This window comes from Alexandromys fortis, unplaced genomic scaffold, assembly GCF_014885135.2.
Source record: "Alexandromys fortis isolate MF-2015 unplaced genomic scaffold, M_Fortis_MF-2015_v1.1 scaffold_133, whole genome shotgun sequence".
Classification (NCBI taxonomy): domain Eukaryota; kingdom Metazoa; phylum Chordata; class Mammalia; order Rodentia; family Cricetidae; genus Alexandromys; species Alexandromys fortis.
Window position 1 is genome coordinate 4,582,854 of NW_026068030.1, and position 19,797 is coordinate 4,602,650.

Consider the following 19,797-nt stretch of genomic DNA (forward strand, 5'->3'; position numbering starts at 1 on the left):
TAGCTAGTTCAAAAAGAAAACATTTCAAAAGATGTTTTTGAAATATATTTAAAAATAAACAGAAATATATTTAGCACAGGGTTTTTATATTCTGTTTTTTTTTAAGTCAACTTTCAGGAAGAAAAGACATTGTCTTGGAATTCTAAATATGTAAAATGCATAATATAAAGTTTCATTTGCACTGGTGCTGCTGAAGAGTCCTTCACAACCCAGGACCCGGCTGCACTGATGAAAGACTTAATGTGTGTGTGTGCAGACTTAATGTTTAAAGGCACTTTAGGTTTGCCCACCTCCCCAGCCCATCTGTATGGAGCCAAATCAGCCAGCAGGCTTCAACCTGGCTGTACTCCAGTGTTCTCAGAAACCCTCCTGTTCCTGGAAACTTAGGAATAAAAAAAGTCAGTTTCATCTTTTGATGAGTTAATAATCATAACACAAGCATGAACAGGGTCTCTTCACAGGGAGGGCTGGATCCAATGTCTCAAACTATAGATGGTATCACCTGCAAGTTGAGATTTCAAGTTACAGCTGAAGAGTAACTGGGGAGGGAGAGGGAAATGGGAGGCGGCAGTGGGGAAGAGACAGAAATCTTTAATAAACAAACAAACAAACAAACAAATAAGAAATACATTCTGCTGTCCACTCAACTCTCTCAAAAGACAGACAATAGCAAAAGACATTCCATAATGCCCAGCCATCTCCAAAAGAGACGTCTCTGTACTCAGATTGTGACCTCTGAATTTATTAGAAATTTGCACAAAAGGGAGGTCTGAGGAGACCCTTATCTGAGTTCTGAGATACTGCCATGAACCTACACACCTTCATAAAGGGCCCAATCTATCATTTAACTAGATTTTATTTGACAGAAGTGATTTTTCACTGAGTGCCAAGCAAGAAATTCCAGACATCCACAGTCATCTGATACTTGCATAGTTCACGTGGTTGTGTTTGTCAACACAAGCAGGAATGTGTGTGCGCGTGTAAGGACAACGAATCCTCCTAAGACTTTCATCTTATCAACTACACCAATCCTTTTCTGGAGAAAGCTGGAATGCACCAGGAAATGACCTTGCAATGCGCATTTGGGGTTTATCCACTGTGACTGGTCACTTCTTCCTTCCTTCAAAGCTGAGATCATTTCCACAGCTCTGCAGACAGCCCTGGCCTCTTAAAGCTGCTTCACTGAAAAAAACATCAGTTTTTTCAGCTGGGCCTTCCTTACAAGTGATTTGCTCGCAAGGCTTGTGAATATGCAGATCTGTGGCCAGGCATCTAATAAAACCAATGGCAGGTTATTCAGAGGCAGTAGGAGACTAGACATACCATAATATGTCCACAAAGCGTAGACTTTCTACTCTGAGCTGAGCTAGGTGTTCTAACATTGTACAACCCTGCCTTTGCAAGGCCCAGCCATAAAGAGGAAAGGATCCTTTGCAAAAAACAAATCTATAACATCCAGAAAAACTACAGCCCAGGATTTAAAATGTGTGTGTGTGTGTGTGTGTGTGTGTTCTTTCTCATACACTCTTAAATGCATCAAGATCCTAAGCACACCATTGTTTCAATATTTTTCCCTTCTTGAAACACTTCCTTCACAGACATGAGTTATCTGTGATGATTAACCTTCCTGGTCACGCTAAATTGGATTGGATTAAGAAGCACCTATGAGACTAGAAACACGTGACTTCAGGAGTGTCTGTGCAGACATTTCCAGAGTATTTTCTAAAAGGAGAAGATATGCCTGTACGAATCTGGCGAGCACTATCCCTCTCTCTCCCTCCCTGAACTTATCCCCTTCCCTCCCCCACCTCCTTCTCTCCCATTCTCCCTCTCTCTACCTCTCTCCCCCTTCTCTCTCACTCCTCTCTCTCTCACTCCCTCTCTCTTCCTCTCCCCTCTCCCTGTCCCCCTTTCCCTCCTCCCATCTCTCTCCCCCTCTCCCCCTCCCACAGCTCTCTCCCCCTCTCCCCCTTTCCCTCCTCCCACCCCTCTCCATCCTGGCCGCCATGAGTTCGGCTGCTCTCCTCCACCAGACCCCCCCAGGGAGAGCTGAAACATCTGAAAAGTGCCCAGATAAATCCTTGCTCGTGTCAGATGTACCACTGTCACAGCAATGAAAACCTGAATACCACAGTATCTCAAGGATATACCTAAGGTAAACGCTCATTAATTCTTTGCCTGAGTTTTCTTAAACTGTTTTTTTAATGTGGATTAGAATAGACTCTGCCCCCTAAGTTCAAAGCACGGAAGACTCGTAATGAGATCTTAGAGCGGTGTCCCTTTTATGACTTCACAACAATAAACAGAAATGGAGCTAAAGAAATGGAATGGTGGGAGATGGGCCCCGCGGGGGCATTCTAACATGCAGATCATCAAAGACAAAAATGCGGTGGTGGAGGATGGGTGACAAGTGCTCAGAAGGACTCATTTCAGTTCCCTCTTAGTCACAGAAAATGGATACACAGATACAGAAGAACAGCTGGAGGTGGGGACCACCACCACCGAGGGTCTCAACTAAAGTTGGGCAACTCAAAGGGGGCTGTGTATCCAAGCACTCTAGGAGCCTGTTAGGAGTGCAGACCCCCAGGCCTGGCCAGGGGTACGCTATCAGAATCTGAATTTTAATAAGATCCTCGATGCTTCTCATGCACCTTCCTGTTGGAAAGCTTTAAACTCTAAAATCAATTGCTCTCTGCTGGAGTGGATCAAGGGCTGAGGAGGTACAGTAATAGCCCCAGGCCTCAGAACACCGCCCTGTGTGGAGGCTTTCTCAGCCTGCCCCCCAGGGCCTGATTTCCTCGCAGGGGCTCCTGTTACCACGCAACACGATCAACAAGCCACGTGGCACAAAGGGCTTTTTCCCTCAGCCGGGTTCTTCCCAGATTTAGCGCATTTCCCCAGACATGGGCTTCTTCATTCTGGCGCTCCTTGTGACAGGAAGGGAAAAAAATGATGACAGACCTCAACCATGAGAAAGGTGACAAGTCACTAGGGAATGTCCCACCCCCACTGTCACACGGAAACCACAGCCCTCAGCATACAGGGAAACCATTTTCAGTGACAATAGCTCAAAAACACAGGAGTAGATTGGCCCAAATTCCGTGTTCCAAAAGGGAAGCAGTTTCATGAGGTTTTATAGTCTACAGAACAAAAAAATGTCATAAATCAAGGCAAGTTTAAAATGCACTGGTGGGTACCTCAGAGAGGCAGGTACAGTTACAGCAAGATGGGGGAGCTTTTCTATAGGCCTCAGATGTTGTCTGGTGACAGTCTTAGCTTTGGGAAGCCAGTGGTCTGCTGAATCAACAGGTCCCAAAAGGCTTGTATCTGTTAGTCACACAGAGGTGGGCAGATGACAGAATGGCTGTTCTGGAGAACTAGAACTAGCCCAAGATAGATAATTAGCCTCTGGACTGCAACATTCCAGGCTCTTCCACAGGACTGAAATTGTAATCAGGCCAACAGTTTCTGCAGACACAGCTTCTTTTCTGGAGGTTTTTACTCACACCACATAACACCACAGCCCCTGGGTCTGAGGCTCCAACCTAGATGGTCAAGCCTTGTTCAAGAACTACAGTAACAAGCTTGGATTAGAGTCCAGAAGGCATCTGCCGAGACTTCCAGGCTCTTGTGTCTCGTAATAAATAATTTGACCAGGGACACCTGAAAATAGTCTGTTAAGAATGAGAAAGGCACCCCCCAGAACGAAGAGCTTTCAAAATCTCCAGTCTTGAGCATCATGACCCCTTATGAATCACTAACCTCCTCCCACACCTGGAAGTTTTGGCCTCTTATGTAGCATGCTTTGATCCTTCTTATAGCACTAGTGAGTGATGGCCAACTGACATCTTTTATATATGCTAAATTTGATCTCTCTCTCTCTCTCTCTCTCTCTCTCTCTCTCTCTCTCTCTCTCTCTCTCTTCCCCAACCCGTCTTCTAGCTTATTACTACAGTAAGATTCCTAAAAAGCATCCTAAATGAGGAGACTAAAGATGACTTGAGCACCTTTTGGCCACACAGCTCTGGCCTAATTACCATCAACACCTGCTCTGATACAGAGGTTGAGAGACTAATGAAATCCAAGTGTCAAAGTAACAATGTATAATCCACACATGTTCCCAATAGTATCTAACAGTAACTGAGGGTTGGTTTATAATCAGTTATACATGGAAGGAGGGAATACAATAAAGCTTATTGCATTGTTCATTCAGTCTTTTAATAAAGAGGTGGGGATTTTTTAAAAAATAATTAGGACATATAGCTGGCTACAACTTCATTTATTCTGTTTTCACCTAATGAACCTCTTTTCCTCGTGGGATTTTAGTCAAACACGTGGCCTCCGTTTCTGCTCTCCTGTCTAAAGCTTGTAGTATGCAGTTTAATTGTCAAGTCAGAGGCAAAAATTTAAAAATCTCTTCCCCAAATGAAGTGGGACATTCTGGCTGGCTGGCTTTTGTTAGAAACTGAAAGCAGGAAATAAAGATGGAAGATAATACCCAGAATCCCCTGGGCAAGGCCACACATTATTCTGCCTGCAAAAGCCTGCTGAGCCCAAGTCTCCTTGTGAGAACAGCAGCATCCACTTTCAAAGACAGCACGACAGCTTGAGTCTTCAGTGCCTCTAACGGTAGCCATTTGTCTTCTTATGTATTTTCAAAATGCAGTCCACAGTGAGTAACTGAAATAAATTAATTGAGAACAATACTTTCTGGTATAGAACCCAGATTCAAAAAGAGAAGAAACAAAACAAAGAAGCTGAGAAAAACGAAAAGCACAGACACTTACACACACTCATTCTGTCTCAGACGCTGCCTCAAAACAAGACTGCAATTTAAATTAAATTATAATTAATAGCAGCAGTTTTGTCGAAGTGCTTTAATGCTGAAGCTCCAATGGTTTCCATGGAGACATTTTCTCTATGTGATGTCAAATCCAATCTCTTTTTTTCCTTTTATTCTCTGACATATGACAACCTGAAGCTTTTAGTGCCTTTCATTTGGGGGAGTTTTTTGTTAAATAGTCTCGATTTGCTTTTATATGCAGTTAATGTGGTTTTTTCTTCTATTTGTTTCTGAGCCTGAAGTCTACAAGTGTTCATATTTGAAACGTTAAATAAGAACTACAACCACTGAAGTTACCTCTGTCTTATTCTGCATTCTCTCCACTGCTTCCCTGGATGGAGGAGAAACTGGAGAAAAGAATTCAAATATATTTTTTCAATATTCTATTCTTCCAAGTGCATTTCAAAGTCAGTTTCCAGTTTCAATGCTTGTATTGAAACTTCTTTTTATTAATTTTTCATGGTTTAGAAACACAAACACAGAGGAATTTAAAACCACAGTTAACTCCATTCTTAGTTTTGTCATGGCCATGACCGTTTTCTTGATGGCATGTTGATTCTTTAGGGGTGATATCTGCTACCAAGAGGCTGGGGGCAGGGTTCTAATTTGCATTTTCAGTTCAGGTTACTTCTATTGTGTGGAACTTTACTTTGTCAGATAAATAACAGAAAAAAAATAAAACATACACACAGACACTTAATTTTTTTAATGTGTATGAGTGGTTTGCCTGCATGTATGTATGTATGTGTACCACTTGCATGACGTGTCCATGGGGGCAGAAGAGGGCACTGATCTGTGAGCACAATACTAGAAATGACCAGCAGAAAGAGTGTAAGCTGGGGAGGTACACGGAGATGCAGAGACTTCCACGAGAAATGAAATCAGAGCAGGAATGGCTCTTTGCTTGGCGCTTGTCACCACATGGCGATTATTTTGCGGTCTGTCACAAGATACTCAGCGTAAACAACTCAAGGAAGGAAGAGTTCTCTCGCTCACCATTTCAGGGGTGTTATTCCAACACAGTGGGAGGCCTTTGGCACAGAAAAACACCTTACAGTATGATGGCCAGGAAGTAAGAAGAGGCACCAGAAGACCGGGGACAACAGGTCTCCGAGGATCCAAAAGCAATGGACTATTTCCTCCAGCTAGAATCCCACCTCCTAAGTTTCCAGAACTTCCCCAAATAGGACCACCCTCCAACAGATGAGTGTTTTAGGGGAACACTTCATATGTTCTATCATTTGGGGATCCAGGAAAAATGCATTGCGTATACTCCATACTTACAGGAAGTCAGTCTGCCCCTGAGATTCATTAGTACCTCTTTATCTTACCACTCAAAATTTGGATTTACTCACAAAATTTCCCAAGATATAGACTCCCTGGTATTTTAGCACCTCTAAACTTGTTTGGCTCTCCCAAGGAGCTGAAAGGCAAGAGGGCATGGATATCAACAATAGACCAGAGCACATGTCATGAGTGAGCTTGTCATCCACAGCTAGGCTTGTATCTTAGTCACCGTACTTCTCTACACATTCCAAAAGGATGTTGGGGGGAAAGACAATAACAAAGAAATAGATCTACCAAAGTAGTCATTGCTGTAATTTCCAGGATAAAATAGCTTTGCCCCAAGGGAATGGGTACTCACATGCTTTGGAATAACCAGGCTTAAGTTCAAAATAAAGCCCTAAAAACTGGGTTGTTCATGAAAGGAAAAAATAAATAAATAAAAGGAACTGTGCATATGCTTGATTTTGTAAAGGTTTCTAATGGCCTAAAGGTTTCTAGAAACCACTAATTGGTTTCTAACAACAACCAAGGTCTAGTGAGTGTGGCATCTTTAATATGCTTTCTGTATTGAATATATTCTTTTCCATTATTTGTGAGAAAGGAAGAATGAAACTGTTGCCTTGCTTTAAGGCTTCGGTTGACAGTGGGCAGCTGAGTTTTTAAATCTGCACAGAAGAGCTGCTGAAGAGTGTCTTGGTTATGATTTCCGTTGCTGTGATGAAACCATGACCGAAAGCAATTTGGGGAGGAAAAAATTTATTTCCCAGTTCCATACAGCAGTTCATCATCAAAAGCAGCAAGGGTAGGAACACAGGCAGGGCAGGAACCGGGGGGCAGAAGCTGATGCAGAAACCACAGACGGTGCTGCTTACTAGCTTGTCTACCATGGCTTGTTCAATCTTCTTTTAGAACCCAGGACTACCATCCCAGGAATGGCACCACCCTCAAATGGCTAAGCCCTCCCCCATCAATAACTAATTTTAAAAAAGCCTATAGGTGTGTCTACAGCCCGGTGTCATAGAGGCTTTTTCTTGCTCCTCCGCTCTGATGACTTGTTCAGCTTGTGTCAAGTTGACATAACGCTATCTGGTACAAACAGGCTCCACAGAAGGCTGAAGAACCGTGCACAGACTGATTTTAATCATGCTCACCAATGAATATGTATTTATCCCTCCCTCATTACTATTACAGCATAGTTATATATCAAAATGAAATTTTTAACTGAGATTCGTCCCTTCCTTTAAGATGACAACTACCTCGTAAGAAGTGATAGGATGTTGGGAAGAAGGCTCAGAGGATAAAATCCTTCTCTATAAACATGGGGAACAGAGTTTGATAGCTTAACCCACATTTTTTTATTTTATTGATTTTTATTGAGCTCTACATTTTTCTCTGCTCCCCTCCCTGACTCTCCCCTTCCCTTCAACCCTCTCCCAAGGTCCCCATGCTCCCAGTTTACTCAAGAGATCTTGTCTTTTTCTACTTTCTACTTCCCATGTAGATTAGATCCATGTATGTTTCTCTTAAGGTCCTCATTGTTGTCTAGGTTCTCTGAGATTGCGATTTGCAGGCTGGTTTTCTTTGCTTTATGTTTAAAAACCACTTATGATTGAGCATATGTGATAATTGTCTTTCTGGGTCTGGGTTACCTCACTCAAAATGATGTTTTCTAGCTCCATCCATTTGCCTGCAAAATTCAAGGTGTCATTATTTTTTTTCTGCTGTGTAATACTTCATTGTGTAAATGTACCACATTTTCCTTATCCACTCTTCAGTCGAGGGGCATTTATATTGTTTCCAGGTTTTGGCTATGACAAACAATGCTGCTATGAACAAAGTTGAGCACATGTTCTTGTGGCATGATTGAGCATCCTTTGGATATATGCCCAAAAGTGGTATTACTAGGTCTTGAGGAAGGTTGTTTTCTAATTTTCTGAAAAATCACCAAAGTGACATCCAACATGGTTATACCAGCTTGCACTCCCACCAGTAATGCAGGAGTGTTCCCTTCTCCCCACAACCTCTCCAGAATAAGTTGTCATCAGTGTTTTTGATCTTGGCCATTCTTACAGGTGTAAAATGGAATCTCAGAGTTGTTTTGTTTTGCATTTCTCTGATGACTAAGGATGTTGAGCATTTCCTTAAGTGTCTTTCAGCCATTTTAGATTAGTCTGTTGAGAGTTCTCTGTTTAGGTCTGCACTCCATTCTTTTTATTGGATTGTTTGCTCTTTTGATGACCAATTTCTTGAGTTCTTTGTATATTTTGGAAATCAGACCTCTGTCTGATGTGGGGTTTGTGAAGATTGCTAAGCCCACATTAAAAAACACTGGCATGTGATTGTGATTCCAGCATTGGAGGGGCAGAGTCAAATAGATCCCAGCTCACTGGGCAGCCAATCTCAGTTTGGGGTGTGTGAGAAACTCTGTCTCAAAAAGATTTTTTTAAAAAGTGTATGGTGCCTTAAGGATGACATTCATTGTTGTCCTCTGGCTTCTACATACATGTGCACACATGAACACACATGGAGATAAGATAGAAAGAAAGGGAAATAATAAGAATTAAGACTGTAGCTGTTGAAAGGTGACTTGGCCACTTAATTGGAAATTGGTACTTCTTTCAAGAAAGAGATAAAATTTGATGAGAAAAGAGAAGGAAGGTAAACCAGATGTCTAGGCAGGAGTGTTCCCTAATGAACTGACTTGAAGCCTTAAGAATCTATTACATCCAGAATATTCAGTTAGAAGAGTAGCCCATGAAGGAAGAAACAGGAGAGAGGCTCTATGTACATGAAGTCTTTGCAAGACCAAGAAATCCAGGTTCACCTGAATGGCAGTCCTGGAAGGTTCCAAGTGTCCTCTCACTCTTGCCATTCTCCCGAGTCATTGCATGTCTCTTCTCCAGCCCAAACTTCCAACACCATTTACAGCTGTGACATGAAAGGAACTAGAGAGGGGTTGGGATGTTGGCCAGTGGTAGAGCACTCGCCAGCCTTGCACAAGGACCTGGGTTCCCCTCAGCATTGGAGGGGAAGAAAAATAAATAAGAAGAAGCTGAGAGTTTGGGCAGTTTTGAGGCCAAGGACACGATGTCACAAGCTAGGCTTTGAAGCCGAGAGAAATTTTGCCATGGTTCATCTGCCACATTATAAATTATACCATGCTACAAATTGCTGAAGTGTATCATGTTTTATTAGAGTCATGCAGGCAGAAAGCAACCACCCTATAATGTCATGAATGTTGTCACAGTAGGCTGATAACAAAACTACTTGCTATACTTGTCACATAAAAATAAAATAAAAATTTTAAATCAAGTCTAAGAGAAAAAGAACTAAAGTATATGCCAGGGCAGTGTGAAATCTCACATTTTACACTTGATCTTAGCCAAAAGGCCGAGAAGCGATGAAATCTCACATTTTATACACACATTTCTGAGCAGATATTTAATGTATGTGGAAAGTTCATATTGTTTAAAGAAAGCCAGAATTTTTTGTGTTAATCAGAAGACAAGAAATTTGACCTACTCAAGTCTCCAAAGGTCTAGAAGAAAGGTGAAAGTGAGAGTCCTATAGGTACAGCAAACTTAGTAATTCCAACACAAAGTTTTTCTTCCATCTCCTAAAAGGGCTCTTCTTGTCATAGTTCTAACCCATACTCCACCATCTAAAATAAACTGGGTCTTTTAAACAACTCACCTGCCTGGATATTCCTAGTTTTCAAAGGGCTCAGACGCGAGAAGATTGCTTCTTTTGGAATTAGCTTGGGTTCTAATTTCAGTCAGGCTAGAGATAGACCAAGTAGCATATGGAGAAGGGTAATTAACAACATCCAAAGGCCTGAAGATGTAAAAGATGGACAATAATAGTCTAAACTTCATCCTTGAAAAGTGGCCATGTCAAGGGATAAAGCAAATCTTACCGTGCCTTATGGCCATATGAGTTGCATGACACACATGACACACAATGGGAAAACTACAGGTAAACTCAAACAAGTCACCAGACCTGAAGAAGACCGTAGTTCAAACCACATCCACACTTTTCATTAGCATTTTCACTATATAAGCAAAGTCTTCCATTGGGGCATGTAATTAGGCCACCAGGGACAGGAAATTCTCATCACTACACAGCTTGTGTGCTTTGTTGTTCTGTGCGTACTCAGAATGAAGTCTGACACAGTGAAGATCTTCTACCAGGAGCTAGAAGGGAGTGAGTGTGTCACTTCTGCTGAGTGATCATTCTCTGAAAAAGAAGACCCAGATTGGAAGAAATCCAATGGATATTTTTCTATTGTTTTTATGTAAACAGGTTTTAGTCAAATAAGACAATTTTGTGGTCAAATTAATATCTAATGAGTATTAGGTATTTTTGTTGCTGTGATAAAATGACATGACTTATGGAAGAATGCCATGTCCTTGCAAGGTATAGTTCTGGAAATTTGGGAAATGGAAAAAGAACAGACACACAAATGCACATACAGAAAAGCTGGAGTCAGGTGGGTCCTGCTTACTTGTGGAGTGGCACCAACTATACCGCAACCCAGAACCTCAGCATGTTTATTGCATACAGCCTAGGAAGAGAAATTAGCCCAAGTAGAAGGTGTCAGCAGGCTAGAGTCTCAGGCTGGAAACATCCAGGAGGAGAAAGCCGTGGTTACCAGATTTTGTACACATTGTCAACATCTCTAAGGAACCAGGGAAAGGCTTTGCCACTCTACCATCTCTCTGAGACTGACCCAGGAGGAAGACTTTGCCAGTTTTCCTCAGGCCTGAGGCATTGGTCCTTGACATGGTCATGCCCACATCAACAACACACGCTCACTGGAGGATTCCTCTGTTCCCCACAGAAGAAAGTTTATTTTGCCTTACAGTTCCAAAAGGAGAGTCCAAACTAGCAGGCTGACAGAACAGGAAGCTGAGAAACCACATTTCAACTGCACATAGAAAGTGGAGAGAGTGAAGTGCAGGTACAACGAGGCTCTAAAGCCCACACCCATGCTGGACTTCTTCTGGCAAGGCCTCAAGTTCTAAGAGTTATGTAACCTCCTCCAAACAGCGCCACTGACTGGGGACCAGGGGATCAAATGCCTGAGCCCAGAAAACACATTTTCCGTTCAAACCACTAGAGTGATGAACCCATAAATGACTGACCTTTGTCTTCTTGGGATGACATTTGAAATCTTAAATCAACCAATGTTCTCTAGGCCAGAAAAGCTTCAAGAGGTGGGAGGGAGAATCATTAGGAGAAGAAGCAAACTGTGTTGTCTTCCCCTGTTTCCCAAGATGTCCAGACTTAGGATTGAGCCAGGTAGTGCAAGCAAATTACATATCAAAGGCACCATTTATGCTCACAGTTAAAGATTTGGAGAGAGTGTGGATAACCTGCAGATATCTGCTTATCAGAGTTCATGGCCATCAGCAGTCAGCAGGTTTGAATGACGCTGATGGTTAAAAAGATTAATAATGTAAATCCAAGAGAGAATGATTTCTCTAGTCCTGGGTGAACCTGTCAAATCTGAGGCCAGTGATGTGGTCTAAGTAAAGCCACTTGTTGCCAAGACTGATCACCTCAGTTCAATCATTGGTACCCGCATGTTAGAAGGAGGGAACCAACTCCTACAGGTTAGTCTCTAACCTCCACCAGTGCCATCTTGGAACATTCATGCCCACATATATACACACATATGCAAAATAAATGAAAATGATATTTTTAGAAATTTTAAATGAAGTCTAAGAGAGAAAAAACTAAATCACACACTGATTAAAAATGTGAGATTCCCATATTTCCAAGGAGATGGGAAGGGCAGGGATCTGGCAGTTTTTGTCATGACCCTGGAGATTCTCCCCTATCTATACCCAGTGATGAATTAGCCTTAGGAACTGAGTTCCTGGCATGTTTTACCTGAATCACAACACCAGCCTCTGTTTAATTATAGCAAGTAAAGACCCTGGAAATATCTCTCTCAGTGACTTAGTGCCATCCAGCAGGCTTTGGTCTACTTCAAACTTGGGTTCTATGCTCCATCTGCTGGAATAAAAGTTACTTCCATCGAGAGATTTGCTTGAACTTTTCAAAGGAAATTTCTACCACTGCAAATCTGTTTTGGGATTGGGAGGGTCTGGGAATGTAGCTCAGTGGAAAAACTTTGCTTGGCAGGTGCAAGGCCATAGGTTTGATCCAGCAGCCCTTCCCCCACCAAGAAAAACCCACCCGTGAAGGTGAATTGGCTTTTTTTGGATTACTTACTGTAGATGCTCCACTGACTTAAGGTTTCAGAATCTATTTGCCTTTGGAGCGATAAGAGGGATCCATCTGAGTGGAACATCTAAATTTGACACAACTGCTTCTAATATTTTTTGAACTGGGAAAGAAATAGAAAATTAAGCTATTAGCATTCTTCTCAACGTTTCTGAACTTTAAGGCCTTTGCATATTGCTGAAGGTTCTAGTGTTTTATTAAAGTCATGCTAAATATTAAAGAAGCCGTTACTTTTAAACTAATAGTATGTGCCATAAAATTTTCGTCGGCACATGAACCCTAAACTGGCAGTAGGGTGTGGAATAAAAGTGGATGGGAGACAGATTTCAGAACATGAGAAAACAAATGCCACCCTGCGTCTGCGTCATAGGTCCTGCAGGTAAGGATTCAAAGAACTGCCGAAGTCTCTCCTTAAATGGTCTGTACTAAATGCAGAGAGACTTGTCTCTCTGTCATTACTCTCTAAGGTTATCCAGAGTCAATTTACAATATTCTTTAAAGTCCGTGGGATATGATTAGCAATGTAGAGACTGTTTAAATCATACAAGAGGATCATGGAAGTCATATGCTTCCGAGTTACATACAGGAGTTGAATGTCCATGAACCCAGTGTCCTGAAACCAACTGCTAGATGATACCCCAGGATGACTATTCTAAAAGCGGACTTGCCAGCAGAGCAGTGACAGGCTGGCTAGGAACATTCTTAGCTAACATTCCCCTACCATTCCCCTCAAATAAGTCATAACACTGGAACTTATAGTGAAGTCAGGGATGGGGGTTTCTGGAATTTTTGTAGGAGGCAATGGTAAGGTTGGATCCATCTGAGGTGGAGATTTCATTTTACAAATGGAAAGTGTCAGAGAGTTGTATGAAGAAATAAATATAAAATTATTTGTGTGCTTACCTCTTAAACTTCACCCTTTCTTTCTTTCTTTCTTTCTTTCTTTCTTTCTTTCTTTCTTTCTTTCTTTCTTTCTCTGCAGCCAGTGCTGATTTCCCATACAACCCAGGACAAGGCCAAGCTATAAGAAACGGAGTCAACAGGAACTCAGCTATCATCGGAGGTATGTGATACATACAACAGATTTTCTAGCAGCTATTCACCAGGGAAAAGCAATATTTTTTTTTTTAAAAAAATGGGGCTGGAGAGATGGCTAAGCAGTTAAGACAAAAGACTGCTTTTCCAGACAGACCCGAGTTCAGTACCCAGAACCCACAGAAGGCTGCTCACAACTACCTGTAACTCCAGCTCCAGGAATCATCCATAGGCACCCACACTCATGTGCACATATACCCAAATATATACAACACATATACATAAACAAAGTACATTAAAAATGTTCAAAAGGGTAGTTAAGTGACATCATCCCAAGTTTAAGTATAATCTCATCAAGGGACCTATCCTTATTGATTTTGACTTTTTGGGTTTTTGTTATTGTCGTTTTAAGATAAAGTATCATATGAACTTATACAAGAAACAGGTCAGTGACTTTTTAACATACACCCATATCCACCACCGCAACGTATAGAACTCATCAACGTAAAATAATTCCTCTTGGCTAATTTTGCTATCCCTTTTTTTAAGTCCCCACCTATTCCTTTCACTCCTCCACAGTTTCATAACTGGTATAAAATTTGCCGCACTTTCATTCATTCAGCATAATATTTTTATATCTGTCCACAGTATTTTGCTCATCAACAAATTTATCTCTCTTGCCAAATTGTATTTCATTGAATGGCTATGCCATCATTTGTTTTATCCACGTATCCATTGCTAGATTGTTGTCTCCAGATTTGGGTTATTAAAAGTAAAGCTACACACATCTTAATAATCTGGTATACACCTTAGGTAGACTCCTCAATAATTCCTAGACATGCAATCACTAAGACAGTAAAGAAAGCAGATATTTAACTTTGTAAGTCGTTGCCATGCAGCTTTCCAAAACGACCCAACCACCTACAGTCCCATGATCAATCTCTAAAAGGCCGCTTGTTCCCCAATCTCTTGGTGCTGACAGCCTTCTTACTTAGCCACTCCGCTAGGTGAGTTGTGGCATCTCTGTGACGAGGGATAATCTCATCACTAGTGATGCTCGGTGTCTTTTCAGTGTTTACTGTCTTATGTGATTATTTTGTGAAGTACCTCGAAATCTTTCTCCAGCTCCTTAATCGATTGTTTGGTTTCTTGCTATTGATTTGAAAGAGTTTATATTCTGGGTACAAGTCCTTTGTCAGACACAGATAAATATTTTTCCCCAATCTACAGCTTGTTAGCAGACCTGACTCCATGTTGTCCAGGTCTTGTAAATTCTTATTGATTTTGCCTCCATAGTCAGTCTTGGTTGTTAGGGATTGGTTTGCACAGGTCCCTCTGTGCTCACTCTGTTATCTCTGCCATTTCTAGTCTAATTGATTTTCTCATAGGAGAAAAATTGTTCTTTGCATATCTGGTCATTTTTATATTGGCTGCTAGACATTATTAGCACGACTGAGTTTGGGGGTTGAATGGTCTTTTGATATTGCATGCCGAGACCTCTCGCAGCACTTATAGCTTGATATCTTTTAGTTATGTTAAGCTTTTTGCAGGTCAAATCCTACCAGACCTTTCACTCCCTCAAAAGCATGCCTTTAGCACGACCTTTCCCAGTCTGAACTGAATGCCTGCAGTTATTTCCCGTTAGAGCCTGATCATCTTGCAGCCCTGTGTGAGCTCTGGAAATTGTTTCCTGTGCCTCCCTGCCCTGTGGAGGGTCAAGTGCGTATGCACACATGCACGTGTTCGTATTCAGCTGGAGGTTCAGCAGCTTCACGGATTAGCAGATCCATCTGTGTGGAGCACGTGCACTGGTCTTGAAGCCCCGCCCCCAGTTCAAGAAGCCCACGGGGTTCTCCTGGTTCTCTCTGCAGAGCGGTGTGGACAGTCAGAAAACTGGACAAAGTGTGGAAACTCGTCATTTCCTACTCTTTCCTCAGGCACCGTGTGTCTGTCTATCTGTTGTCCACTGTCTGAAGGCCTATGCTTCATATATTTTAGCTAGTTTTTAGTTACTTTGGGCAAGAGGACAAGTCACCTTCTGGTTCCTGTTAAACCTTTTGTGTCTGGAAACAGAAGCCACATGTCTCTTCTGCTGTCTTCATGACTGTCACTGTTTTCTGTGGAGAAGAGTCATATCCAAGGGAGCTGGGATGCAGCGGTGAGATAGAAATGTAGACAAGGCTCGTTTAACTTCCGGTATTTATCTACTGTCTCCAGGGGTCATCGCTGTGGTGATTTTCACCATCCTCTGCACCCTGGTCTTCCTCATCCGGTACATGTTCCGTCACAAGGGCACCTACCACACCAACGAGGCCAAGGGAGCTGAGTCAGCCGAGAGCGCAGATGCTGCCATCATGAACAACGACCCCAACTTCACAGAGACCATTGATGAGAGCAAAAAAGAGTGGCTCATTTGAGGGGTGGCTTTTTAGCCATGGGATAGGGAGGGAGGCTAAGGGAGGAGGGAGAGGGACAAGAGCACCCTGTGTCACACCCCTGAGCACACGCTTACAGTATCAGCACAAGCTGGGGAAGGCAAGCAACCCAATATTCTTAAGACTGATGGCCACACAAAAATATACTTTTTAATATTTCTTTATAGCTGAGTTCCCCCTTCTGTATTAAAAGAAAATAATACAAAAATGCTTTTAGAGTTTAAGCAACAGTTGGAATTTGTAGGTAATATCTGTCTTATTTTGTGTGTGTTTAGAGGTCTTCTAAGATCCCGTGGTAACAGGGCAAGTTTTCTACATTTTTAAGAGCCCTTAGAATGTGGGTATTTTTTCCTCAAGAAAAACTGATACGCATCCATACAGCTTATGACATTCTTTTCCTTTTGCACCTAGTGGACATTTAATGGGCTATTGTAGCAATTAGTTTGTGTCCAGATAATATTTCTTTTGGTGTCCCATAAAACAGAAATGAGAAAGAAAAAATGAGCCAAGAGCCTATTTGCCAGTCTTCAAGGACACCTGGATCTAGGCCAGTTTTCTGATGGTCCCTGTCTGTCATTAGCTAGTGAAGGAAGAGGAAGCAGCTCCTGTCCTGCAACAATGTAACCAACACAAGCATCCAAGAATCTGGCAAAGAAAGGCATACTGGGTTTATTGCTTCTGATTTCCATTGACTTCTACATAATGATGTCCCATGGATGTAGTCTTAGGCCTTTTTAATGTCTGTAACTATCAGCTATAAAACCATGGTGAGCAACTGTTACAGGACTTCTCTGTTTTAACTTTAACTTATCGGACTGTATGTGTATACACGCCTCAATGGGGAATTAGAGCCAGAGGGAATGTCTTCTTTGCTGTTTCTTTTATATTTATAAGGAAAATATGGACACTTTCTAGTGAATGCATAAATTAGTGTGCTTTTTTTTTAATTTCTCTCTAAACTTCAAGTTTTTACACCGCTGTGATAAAATCCTAGCAGATAGCACCCTCTTGATTGCACAATACAATAAAGGCAAGTTACAACAGCTGTTACTCTGGAATCATGTGGGAAACACTGCCATACCTCAAACCAACTCAACCGCAGAAACACTGTCATGAGACAGAGATCTGTGACAGACACATCAGAGTGTGCAGTTGCCACAAACCTGATCATCAATCACCACTTCTCTTTAAAAGACTCCAATTGTCTAGTAGATTACATATCTTAGGGCTATCAGGAGTTTTGAGCCATTTGCTCCAAAAATAACACTAGATTTTATGTTTTAAAAAAAAAGTAGACTTTGTGTAAGAAATTGGGAGCGATTCTTCTTATTAGAGCACACAAAAAAGAATTTAATTAAATAATTTTTTAATTATACAAAAGTTTCTTGAATGGCTACCATTTATAATTGTAATATGTAGGCCCTCTTATACTTTAAAACCTCTTTTTAAAAATTTTGTAGGCTCCAACATTTGAGGAATTAAGCGTGATGATTCTTCATTTCTGCTCTTAGAAGGGCAGAGAACTTAAAGTGGTATAGATGCCGCTTCTCTGATGGTCTGTCTCAGTGAAATGCGTGTTCCAGTAGTTGGGATATTATGCACACACTTTCAAGGTTCTCTGAAAACTCAAATTATTGGAGGATCTAAATTTCTTAAGTAATGGTAAACCTTATCCCAAGCTGCTTATTGCTCCAGCTTACAATGCACTCCAAAAGGAGGTAAGGGGTGGGCCCATTCCCCTTCAGTCACAGAAACAGAATATAAAGGAATCCTGAGACCTCTTTCAATTGCAGGCAGACCTCAAACAGGCCCATGGACACCCTTAATTGTCAAGTCTTGCAAATTCTTTCATAAAGCATTAAATGGTTTTATTTAATAGGACAAAATGCCAGAACAATGTTAACAATTACATTTGAGAGCCAAGCGCATTTTATTTCACCAAGATACCTGACCGTGAAGCATTCTTTTTCATATTTTCACATTGAAAAGGCAAATGTTTACCATTATGACTTGAAGTGTTTCTGTTTTTTTTTTTTTTTTTTTAGATCTTATTTTACAGGTATTACTTTTGTACTTACCAAATAATGCCAGGTGGGAAGTTATTCTTCCTGGCACTCCCCAAGATAGCTGTGTTCATTTTGTATTAGCTCAGCACTTTCCTTCCCCAAATGATTAGCATCGGGACAGTCCCCAGTATTAGAGTGTCCTCATCTGGCCCTTCTCTTCACTGTTTCCTTCCCTTGTTCCCGCCACAGAAAGCAAACACTAGGGTCCAACCCGTCTCACATATCAGCACAGCTGGGGTTCTGAACAACATTGTCCTCAGTTAAGACACAAGGAGAGAGCCTACACAGTCTCTCTTAAGGCAGTTACAATACACCTGGCAGACAGGAACCAGAGGTGGGTGAAGCCGTAAGTAACTAAATTAGTTGCTAAGTGAGTCCTGAAGTCTTGACCTTTTCTTGGAATTATGCCCTTAACCCAAATCCCCACATCTATGCATGGCAGACATAGCCAGTGTGTTCTGAATGGTAAATAATTGCTCGTCTGAAGAAAAAGAAGTAATTCTCTCTTCCATTTCCCTCCCTTGACAGTTTGGCATGAGACTGCTTCAAGTCATGATATAACCCGAATTTGCCTAACCCTAGACTGTCTTTCATCCCCACTACCAACCATCTGGACATTTTATAGCCAATATATCATCAACCAAGCGCAGACCAGTGGAAGCTCCTTTAAGCAATAAGACTATATAAACCAAACAAAACCCAAACACTGTGCCAAAGAACTAAGACACACTGGTACAAGCCTGAAATCCCAACATTGGAGAGATCAAGGTAGGAGGATAATGGGTTCAGGGTCAGCCTGGGCTGTATAGCAAGTTCTGGCTAGCCTGAACTGCCTAGTGAAATAAAAAATAAAGTTCTAAATAAATGAAGCTTCAGAGAACATTGGTGACTGGAGGGTTGTGCGTGCATGAACTTCCTCTGCATCTAAACCAAATATCTGTGTTTTTCAAGAAGCTAAGAAAGACGCTGAATGAATGCAAAATCAGTGGCATTCTCTACTCCCAAAATAGCATATTCTCTGGGGCACAGAGACACTAATTCAGGACGTCAAAAATTTTCATGGTTGAATTTTCCCTGGGCCTTCTTAATATGTAAGAATGCATTTCCTCATTCTTATCTACCAACAGTTTAAAAATAGGAAGGCTTTTGTGAATTGTTTTAATTGAAGATCTGGGAACAAGAGTTTAGAGGACTTTTGTTAGAAATTTCCCTACTGATGAGCATCAGAAGAGAAAGAGCAGGAATTCAAAGGTAGCAGCAGCAGCAGCAGCAACAGTCCCACCATGACCAGTGAGTAGATCCTAACTCTGTTGTTGCACATAGCAGGAGAGCACCGGGTACTCCTGTAAGCCTGGCCAGACAACAGAAAGTACTGCTGAGTACTTCTGGGAGAAGCCAACAGGCACTGGCTCCAACCACACCAGAGTTCAGGGAGTGAGAAGATACACTAACTTCTTCAATCCCAGCCAATGGGTCTGGCTCCCACCACACCAGGGTTCAGGGAGTGAGGAGATACACTAACTTCCACAAGACCACCTGTTCTCTGTCTTCTGCTCTACTTGTTACTGTTTTTCTCCTCTCCTTGCTGTGCCCTTTCTTCAGAAGAGAATCTCCTTTTACATCTCATACTTCTAAACAATGCCTGATTTGAACTCTTTTTCCCCCTTTTGCTATGCTGTCAAGCACCTTTAAAAAAAAAAAAAAAGTTTAGCTAGCAGTTTTGTATGGCAAGTGCTTTACCTGCAGAGTCATCTTGACCGTCTGAGAGTCTTTTTGCTTGTTCATTTGATACAGCGCCTCATGTTGCCCACCCAGGCTTTGAACGCATTATGTAGCAGGGGCTGGCTTTAAATTTCTGATGTCTTGCCTATAAATTCTG

General features: G+C 41.7%; 1 protein-coding gene and 1 non-coding gene across 2 annotated transcripts in view; one reads left to right on the forward strand and one right to left on the reverse strand.

Moving 5' to 3' along the window:
- Cntnap2 (contactin associated protein 2) overlaps positions 1 to 17,077 on the forward strand; it is a 1,600,222-nt gene extending 1,583,145 nt beyond the window's left edge. Inside the window, exons 24-25 of the mRNA XM_050164469.1 lie at positions 13,365 to 13,445; positions 15,635 to 17,077. Of these exons, the coding sequence (XP_050020426.1) occupies positions 13,365 to 13,445; positions 15,635 to 15,834 (281 nt within the window). The 3' untranslated portion in view covers positions 15,835 to 17,077. The remainder of the gene's footprint in view (positions 1 to 13,364; positions 13,446 to 15,634) is intronic.
- On the reverse strand, positions 9,341 to 9,532 carry LOC126515119 (U2 spliceosomal RNA). The gene has a single exon (XR_007595756.1). It is a non-coding gene; the product is annotated as a U2 spliceosomal RNA (small nuclear RNA).
- Positions 17,078 to 19,797: the final 2,720 nt, after the last annotated feature.